The following is a 10,113-nucleotide window of genomic DNA, read 5'->3' as shown; positions in this document are numbered from 1 at the left end:
TTGTAATGAGCACTTCGGCCATAATTCAGAAAATCTTGTAGCCATGTTTGTTATCTTTAAGCATGCCAATAGCTCCATCTACTTCCACTGGAGTATTAGTATATTTAAAGATAAGCATATGCTAAGTATTTTGCTGAATAAGGGCTTTTGAGATGATAGTGATGAGTGCTTTAGAAACACCTAACAGTCTTAGGTATTTTTACCTGTTTTATTTTTGCAGTCTCATGGGTATACTGATATTAGGAAGCAACTGTATCAAAGTCCAGGCTACACACATAGCATGTCTACACGTGCATTTACACCAGCTTAAATTTACTGTGCAGTAAATTACTGAGCATTAAGTGGGAATAGGTCAGCATCTACACATGCAGGCGTTAAAGCACATTAATGCTGTGTGTGGACTGACTTGGAACTAAAGTTAGCCCCAAGTCAGTCCACACACACAGGGTTAGTGCGCAGTAAGATCTCTACATGTGCATTACTGTGCAGTAATTCATTGGGCATAAATTTGATACCTGCATAATGCAGGTATCAAATTTACACTCAAGTTGGTCTAAGTTGCCATATTTACTGCACAGTATGGGTATGCACATATAGACATGCACCTGTACTGTGCAGTAGTTTTGGTTACTGTGCAGTAAATGTGCACATGTAGCTGCACCCACTGAGATGAATATTCCAAGACATTATTCCCAACCAGAACTTTTAATTGTTCCAACAACAGTCTTACATTTTGGGGCACAATACCTTAGGGTGTCACCTTTTCTTTATCTCAATAAATGAACATGTTCAGCTAGTGGTTAAAGTAGATTTTCCAAAAAGAAAAAAAGGAGGATATGAAATTTGTCAGTCATCCTGCTATCAAGGGTGCATTGCTGCAGCCGAGCTCCTACCCAACAGTTCAAGAAATAGGTTTCCCCCACTTCCCCACCCCAAAATCTATGTTTCATCAGAAATTACAGCCAGAGCATTGCTAGATTCCTGAAAAAAGTCCAAACAATTACCATTATTTTTGTCTTATTTTTAAAACCCTACAGTGTTTAAAAAAAGGATTTATCATTTTACTGTTTCAGTTCTCTGATCATAAACAAATGGAAACATCAAGTTTATGGCAGTGAGTCAAGCTTGAAAATACTATTATGTGCATGATGGATCAGAGTTAATTTCTTTTTCTTAAACCCCTTTTATCCAGCTGTAAACTTTTGCCCAACCCTCCATAATTTGTGGAGGATTTTGAATTATTCTACAAAATCACATTAAAAAGGTAGAGTTAGTTATGTGAGATATTAACTGATTTGTATTTAATAGATTTTAATCCATAAAAATATAAATAAAGAATGGTAAAATTTCAAGAAAAAAATATACATTTAGTGCAAGTTATGATTTACATTTCTTACTTCCAGTCAGTAGTAAAACATGTTTTTGTGGGAAAGGAAAAAATAAGATGACTGATTTTTAATTTTATGGAAAAAATCTCCAGTGTTTCAGCATGCAATTGTTATCAGATACACTTATACAGAATTGCTTCTGCTCTTAACTATCAGAGTAGCAGTATTTTCTTTATACTGCACAACATTGGTATATATCATAGTGTTTTCAATAATACAAAAATTGCATAAGACCAGGTCACATTATTGATATATTCTGCAGCAAAAACATTATTTTTCCTTTGAAACTCAAGTTTTCTCTGTGTTTAATTTTTCTCAAATCACAGCACACTGGCTGCAACATTTCACACATGCTTCTTATAAAGTATTACCTACTCAATCTGCTTTATGCAGGGGATCTGTACTGCCCCAATGATTTCATGATGTACAAACTACACGTTTAATGGCACAAGAAAATCTCCCTTCTTGTGATCAAACCTCAGTAAATCACAGCACATCTCAATATGAGAAACTACTGCTTCAAAAGGGCACACCAGTTTTAAAGAGGCTTCATTAATGGCTCAGGAGAGAGAGAAATAAAAGCTCTTCTGGAATGTAGAAAGGTGACGTAATAATTATACATTAATGAGTTAACACAACAGTTTTCAATGGTAAAATGGGCAAGACTTTGCAGTCTCCAAAAGATGGCTCAATTCAAAATGATCCCTCCAGAAACAGGGACTAATAATGCATCTCTTCAATGCTGAAGTAACAGGTTAAGGTTTGGAGAATTCCACTTTCAGATACAGCTTTCCCACTGCACTATCATGGCAGATCGCACATCAGGGAACGCATCCAGTGCAGGACAGCAGAAGTTCTCTTTCCCCATGCTTCGGTGGAGAACGCCACTAACTCTCCACACTTCCCCAGACCAATCCTGAATTCCAACAGCATTATTATGCAAACACTCAGCTCTCATTTCTGATTTTAGTAGAATCTCTCAGACTAAAGTGTTGTGCTATTCAACAAATGAACCTCCTCTTCAGTTTCCTCTCTCTCCTCAGCTATGGGTTTCAGTTGAACATTATTGAGGCGGGGTCTTGGTTTGCCGTCTGGGCCATATGACGGAGGATATCTTTTTTTGTTACAATGCCAAGGAGGCGCCTGTGAAGGAAGAATAGAAGAGAGCTATTAAACTACAAGGAAAAAGAGAAGAACAGAACACATCTGTAGCCAAGTCCTTTTTGTTGACAGGAATGGAGGAAAGTAAGTATCTTGATTTTCTTATTTAAACAGAAACATTTGATTAATAGAGTAACCATCCGGTTGTTAAAAAACAGCAGTGCTGAGACACCAGATCAGATGGTCACTAAACTGCACTCCATTTTTACTTATATACAAGTAATACTAGCAGAGACCATGCCCATTTGTATTTAATTTTTGTTTGTTTCTACAAAATGAAACTTTGATTAACATATGCCAACAAAAAAGTAATAAAGGACAAAGAAAAAAAAGGTGTGAAAAGGAAGTGATATTGATCCCGTTTCATAAAGAAAATATGTCTGAATCCAGCCATCAAGTGACAAATTGGTTGATGGCTCCAAATGGTAATACCAAATCAAAATCCCTCTTTTTTAAATAGAAAGGATCTTTCTAGTCTACTATATTGTCTTGGGTTGGGTGGCTGTGTTCATAAGAGCACAAACAGCTGAGAACAGATCTTAATCAGTAGTTACTTGTGTCTTGAAAGTCAGAACTTTGGAAATTAACTACTAGTTTTAAAAGAATGCATACATTTTCAATTTTGAATACTGTGCTCTTATGAAATGATCTTAATAGCTTTAAAACAACTGTGAAATATTAGAGTGAAGCTGTCTTAAAGGATAATATCACAGGAGAAGCAGAAAGCAGAAGGAATGAGCTGCTGCCCTTGTTATTCTTGTTAGTACATTTTGTTCTGTTTTATTAAAGGAGGCATGAAATACTTGTGAAATATTAGCATAAAAATGTGAATGCAATAATATGTTTTGTACAGAAGCAACTAAGCTTGGAGGGCAGGTTTAGTACAGATGCAGAGCAACCAGTGTCCAAATTAAGACAATTTCTAAGTTACAACTAAAGTTAGATCACAACATCTTAGTTTACCAGTATCTAGCTTACAAAGTCAGTAGTAGAAATATTATAAGCCATTTAGTGGCTCAGGATGTAAGTAGGAGCTTATAAAGGGACACACTGATGGCTACATATACAAGTGACAGAACTGCAGCACATAAAATTCAGAACAAAAAATAAAAGGACTGCTCTTTAGGAGCATGCAGATACATGGGATACCAGAGGGGAAGGTCTATGCTGCCATAAATTCAAATCACATTCTGGTTTGGTTGTCAGAAGATTAAAGGAAGATTTTTGGCTTGATTGGCAGCTATTTAAAGCTACCAAAATCAGAACAAGGAATATACTGGTTGATACAAAAACTTCTAAATTTGTTATCAAGAAGAGAAAGACATATTCCTAGCTGGCCATTTCTCCTCTAACAAAATAATCACAAGTGGATTTGCCCTCCTTTGGAAAACATCTTAGCTTTTTATCATTTCCTTTTAATGTTGTGATTAACAGTGAAGCTGGTAAAAAGCTAGTATAGCAGTATAACTGTTTTTACAGCTTTATTTCTACAAATGAGTGATACAGTTTTGTATTACAGTCTCTTTAATACAATGATTGCATTTGTTGCATAGAAAGATTTTGTTGTTCAGCTGATGTCATGATAAGAGAACACTGAACAGTTCACAAGTTTCATGCTTCCTGACTTCTAGCGTGTCTAATTATGAGATCTGATATGTCTAATCACCAAGGGTTCGACGTGCTGCTTTAGTTGCTCGAGATGCTCTAATATGTTCTTCTTTGTGATGATCCCCAAGACAATCCTGAAACAGATCATGTTATGCTAATAACTGTGTGAAATCAAATAAAAAAAAAGTTCCAATCATAACGAAAAAGGTTTAGAATAGAACAAAATGAAAAAACATGGGTTGCAAGAATGCTAATAATGAAATAGTTAAATTAAAAATGAATTGAGTCAGCGCCCTTTCAGACAGAGTGACAGTTTGCTTTTTACATGCCACAAAACTGTTTTCATCTCAGAGAAATCTATTCAGAGCTTGAGTATGGATACTGGAGTAAGTTTACCACCATCTTATTCACCCTCCTGAATATCAGTCTGTGCTTATTTAAGTATTGAAAAGTAAAGCAAGGAAACTGAAATTTAATTCACTTTCCTTCTTGAAGTACACAGCTCTAATCTCATGTAAATCTTGAGTACTTTTAAAATTTGAACCTGCTACAGTAGATGCTCTGGGCCAAAATTTCAGAAAGTCAGAGCAGTTAGAAGTTTGAAGGTACACTTTATATCAAAATCATTTGGGGCCCTAGACAGTGGATCTGATTCTCCACTCCCCCTGGAATATATCAGGAGCAATCCACTGAATTACAACTCTGGTATAAATTAGCGAAAACTGAGGCTCACTCTCTTTCTACATCTCAAGTTAATGCAAGCTTCCTCTTCTAAGTTTGTAAAGCACTGTTGGTACACAAACTAGTTTTAATGAAACTAAACATTGGCCTTTCAGCACATATTTAATTTTCTGTTACTAGTGTTCCTTTTGCCAAAATTTAGCTTACCATAGCACTTCCTGCCTATATGTAAATTTGCAACTCATTATTACCTGACGTATCATCACTTAGATTTAAAGCTGGACATATGTGGTAATGGAGAGTAAGCTTATGACATACCACAAGATTACAGCTAAAGCTGGAGAACAAAAACCAGTTAGCTACAAAACAGCAGATTAATGAAATAACCTTTGTTTTCCTTCTACTTTACTATGAAAGAAATTCCCTTAAAATCACCATAGGGTTTGATTTTATTTTTGAACAGTTAAGCTTTCGTTGTAGTTAACAGTTACATCTTAATACTCCTGCATTTGAGCACTGAAGCAGAGGCTAAGGATGCTATTTTATTGTAGTAGTTAGCTTGACATAAATATTCTTGTCTAACAGCTTAGTATTGCAGATTTTGTTCCCCATTTTGGTTTCAGGAATATAACTGCAGCTATACGCTGACTCATACTTGATAGACCATAGACCATAAGTCTCTTGCCCTGAGAAAGCATTTTAGGATATTCCTTAAACTTCAGAAAGCCTCCACCATCTGTTTAGTACATGGCTGCGTTCAAGGACAAGTTTGAGGCACAATTAACAAGGCATTTGTTTTACAGATTTTACCACACAAGTATATATATCAACCTGGAAATCAGTTTGCTTTAACTGAATAGCTTCCACCTTATTGCAGTAGGCTTTTCACATAAACAGTTTCAAACATTTCAGTTCTCTAGTTTTAACTTCCATAGTCATTCACCCTAAACAGCATGAATTACTAAGGAAAGCTAATATATACTAGAGGGACAGTATGTTAGACTGCTACAATTAATTATACTTTACATATATCACACAGAAGGTATATGAAGTAGTGTTTAGTAAGGGAACAAGTGTTCATGAAGTTGCCTTATAAAAAGGTATAGTTTAGAGGCAACTACAATGAGCTATTTATTATTCCTTTACCAGTGCCAAAGATGGTCTTAATTTATTTAGCTAGAAAAATACACCAGGATGCCAAATCCCCAGATTCTCATTTATGTAGATTATCAATCCTAAAACAACATTTTAAAAGGATGCCTTGACATTTTTTTTAAAGGGGGTTCTGGCTTCAACTTTCAGAAGCAGCCGATAGCTGTGCAGCTTCTGGTAGACCCAGACAATAGATCCAAGGTTTTGAAACCCCATAACTACAGTCTGGAAATGGAGATCAGTGGGCAAATTTTCTCCTGCTAGTATGGAAGCCCTTTTCTCCCACAGGCATTTGCAGAACAAAAGTCTATGCCAAAGCACTGGACACACAAGCAGTGCATAAATACAAACAGAGAATCTGGTCCTTCTGTCTTGTTCCACAGACTGTTTTTGCTTGACAAACTGTTTTTTGTAGATGCCCGAGAGCCATGCATTCAAGATTGTGAGCACAAAGTGAGGGACCATTAAAAAAAAAGCTATGAATGAGTGGGACCGACTGCTCATTTTCTTGGGATTTTGGGATAAAGTGTAACAAAAGAGAGAGAGCATAGACCTGAGTTGGCTGAAAAGCATGGCCTTGGCTTACAATGCTGAAGGAATTTGTTCAAATCCTGCAGAAGCCCTTGCTCTCAGAAATGAAAAATATAGCATGGTTGGCGTAGATGATCATTAACAGCCCCCTTTTGGTCTTAAAAAACAGTTAAAAAATACCCTGGGATGTCAACCTATGATCCTTTTGTATTTTCTGTAAAACAAAGGACAGTGGATTTGGACTGGTAGCACTGATGGAGGAGAACATAAGCATGGGAAAATGAATGAGTAAAAAATTATTACTTATTGGTGCACAAGAGAAACAGGGGGCTGTAGCTCAGGCCAAAACTTTAATTACAGTAAGCTAAGTATTCCTGCACCCTGCATCAGAATGAAACCAGTGAGAATAAAAGCAGCAGGCTAGTACCATGCTTCATCTATTAGTTAAAGTTTACAATAGAAACTGCTGTATAAAGATAAACATCACAGGCTGTTTCACCTTTTAAGTATGATTTTCCTCTCTGCAGTCCATTTTTTAACTGGATGCAAATTGATAATATCGGAATTAGGGGCAGAGACAGAGGGAGAGAGAAGTTAGCTGAGCTTTCCCCTTGCATAGGCAGGTGATATGAGTGGCCAGTGTTAATTTATCAAATTACATCATTCTGATAGAATATATTGTTTCAAAGTTGTTCCTGCTGGAGCAGAACATGCAGCCAATTACCTGGCTGGCTTTTCCAACTTCAGTTAGCAAGTAAAATTCACCAGCTAAGTTCTAACTCAGCAGCCAGCTGTCCCTTGCTAAGGTCAGGCTATAACAAAGTCATTAACTTGCTACACTATAAACACACAGGGATCAAGTTTAAGGTGTCAGCATCATATTAGTCACCAGCAGTACACCTGACAAAATGAAAAGCATTTCTGCCCCTGTACTCACCCATTGTGTGTTACAAGGCACTGCCTCAGACCCAGCTTGCGAAAAATATCCACCACTATCTCCATTGGTGTGTGGTCTGTCACGGTGAAAGGGCTCATATCAAGAATGCTTCGAAGCTTCAAAGGCCGAGGACTCTCTGCTGGAAGTGATGGGGTATGTTGGGCAAAACAGACTCTGGAACTGCCAACAATACCTTCTTGCTTCTTTCTAGCACTTTCTTTAATACAAGGAGAATAAAAAAAGTTAATACAGAAGGAAGAATGCACATTCTTGGTGAATATAGTTAGGTGAAACCTGCAAATTTAGGTGAAACCTATGAATTCCACTCAAGTCTTCAGATTTCAACACGTTTTATCCTATGGACTCTACTCCGATTGGTGTTTTTCAGTCATTTTTCTCTCCAACAAGATGCACTATGCAGAGACTAGCAGATGTGACATCTACCATACAACTCCAGCTGTACCCTGTTGTTAGTGGGACCTAGTAAAGGTTTCAGATATATGTTCCAGCATGCAGTGGAATGCATCTTTTTTTTCTACCAGTTATGGAATTTGCACGCTACTTAATAATGTTGTAAGCAGTGGACAGCTGCTATCCGAGTGCAGTGCACAGGCAGGCTTCTTAAAGAGAGGAAGGACTGCCTCAGGACTGTGCTCTATATGCAACTGTCTTATGGATGCCACATCCTGCTGCTACTGAAGCCAAAGCATGTTATTTTGAGCATGTCAGGGGGCACTGAATGAGGTAACCATGTGACAAATGTGAAAGGTTAACTACAGTATGTCAAGAAAGTGCTCAATGCCTTTCAGCACAAATAGCCTCTGTCAAATGAGTACTGAGACTGAAGTGGGGAGATCATATCAAATGGGAAAAGCAGCTTCCTTTTCTGAAATTCCTTGATACAGCTTGCAAAAACCATTAAAATGCACGTGGTACATAGGTCCAGTCTGATGCACACACTACATGTGGCATGCAGGACCGGACTGACGCGCACTCTGCATTTGGTGCCTGCCTCATACTGGACCCGTGTTCCAGATCCGGCACACAGGGCCAGTCAGTAAGATCAAATGCAGCACACAGACTGTCCCTGCGCCACTCGTCTGACTCACAGGGCCTGATGAGTTTGATATCTCTGATTTACAACAAAGAAAAAGCACATCTAACATGGAGGAAGAATATATCAGGCTACTGTACTGAATAAATGTTTATAAAGAGTCCAGTCTTATGCAGTAACCAGCCTGCAATTGTGCCATTGCTGCCATCTAATTGTTAGTTATACCAGACTCTTGATCAGCAGCTGCTCAGAAAGTTGGGTTTTTTTGCACTTGTATTTATTTAAATCCTGTGTTTGAATCAGATTTTTCTTTCCTGGTCAGCCTTCAATCGTTTCTGGACATAAGCAGCCTCGCCACACCCCAAAGTAAATTCTCTCAATATACAGTCCCAAGTCAAGACCAGTAATTTCACTTTGCAACTTAAAAGAGTAAGACGAGATTTACCTGAAAGAGACCATTATCAACATATAGCTCTTTGCTTACAATCTAATATTATGTGAAAATGTGAATGAAATTCACAATAGTTTGATATTTATATTTTGAAACTTATTTGACTCCCGCCTGCATGTCATACATAATACAAGACTAGGCAGAACGTTTTATCTTAATGACAGTCTTCTTTCTGACAATTTTTTTTTGCTTCAATCTGACCCGAACATTCAAAAATGCACACTTGAAATCAGTGTATTTAAGACAGGGGCAAGCAATTATTTTGGGCGGACGGCCACTTACCCAGTTTTGGCAGGCTGTCAAGGGATGCATGGGTAGCCCTGCCCCTTGACAGGTGCCCGGCCCCCTGGTCACTGTCTTGGGACCATTGCCCCAGGGCCAGCACCGGTGGGGCCCAAAGCAGGGCACAGGCCGGCAGGGGTCTGTGGAGCTGGGCTGGGCTGCACCAGCAGGGAGCGGGGAGCTGGCCCGGCTCCATAGAGTCCCTGCCAGCTAGGACCCCATGCTCCTGCCACCCTGCTCTGGGCCCCATCGGCACTGGCTCTGGGACACCAGTGCGGGCCCCGTGCTCCCACTGGCTCCCTGCCTGCTCATACCCAGTGCCCCCCAGCCCCACGGTACAGGCGGGTGGCAGCGCACAGCCCCAACCCCCTGCTCACCAGCAGGGAAGAAGCTGGTGCTGAGCGTGGGGAAAAGCAGCCCCTTGCCTGCCCCATGGCCGGTGCCCCACACAGCAGGCACTCACAGCCTGTGCGGGGCTGTCCGGAGCAGGCACAGGCAGCCTCATGCAGGCTGCAGATGGCTGCAGCATGGGGTGCTGGCCATGGTGTGGGTGAGGGGCCGCTTTTCCCCACGCTCAACACCTGCTTGTAACCAGCCCCACTGCCAGCCTGGCAGTGTGGCTGAGTTACAAGCTGGTGCTGAGCGCAGGGGGCAGGGGGGATTGAGGAGAAAGCAGCCCCTCCCCACCCCATGCCCAGCACCCCACACTGCAGCCGCTCGCAGCCTGCCTGGGGCTGCCTGTGCCTGCTCTGGACAGCCCCACATGGGCTGCAAGTGCCTGCAGTGCAGGGCGCTGGGCATGGGGTGTGTGAGGGGCTGCTTTTCTCTGTGCAGGGAAGGAGCCCAGAAAAAAGCTGAGTGTAGGGGG

The 10,113-nt window shown here is 40.0% G+C and overlaps 1 protein-coding gene across 8 annotated transcripts in view; it reads right to left on the bottom strand.

Annotated features, from left to right (window-relative positions):
* Window positions 1–1,303: 1,303 nt before the first annotated feature.
* Window positions 1,304–10,113, bottom strand: part of CLCN3 (chloride voltage-gated channel 3) — a 194,800-nt gene continuing 185,990 nt past the window's right edge. For 5 of the 8 annotated variants that reach the window (XM_019521769.1, XM_019521772.1, XM_019521771.1 and 2 more), the window contains 3 exons: window positions 7,459–7,675; window positions 4,216–4,291; window positions 1,304–2,531 (listed from right to left, as the gene is read on the bottom strand). In XM_019521769.1, the coding sequence (XP_019377314.1) occupies window positions 2,373–2,531; window positions 4,216–4,291; window positions 7,459–7,675 (452 nt within the window). In that variant the 3' untranslated portion in view covers window positions 1,304–2,372. The remainder of the gene's footprint in view (window positions 2,532–4,215; window positions 4,292–7,458; window positions 7,676–10,113) is intronic. The other 3 variants (XM_019521774.1, XM_019521775.1, XM_019521776.1) reach the window with 1 other exon arrangement.

This window comes from Gavialis gangeticus, unplaced genomic scaffold, assembly GCF_001723915.1.
Source record: "Gavialis gangeticus isolate Ggan-Ray unplaced genomic scaffold, GavGan_comp1, whole genome shotgun sequence".
NCBI lineage: Eukaryota > Metazoa > Chordata > Crocodylia > Gavialidae > Gavialis > Gavialis gangeticus.
Note: the sequence above shows the minus strand (reverse complement) of the source record. Positions and strands in the feature narration are given on the sequence as shown.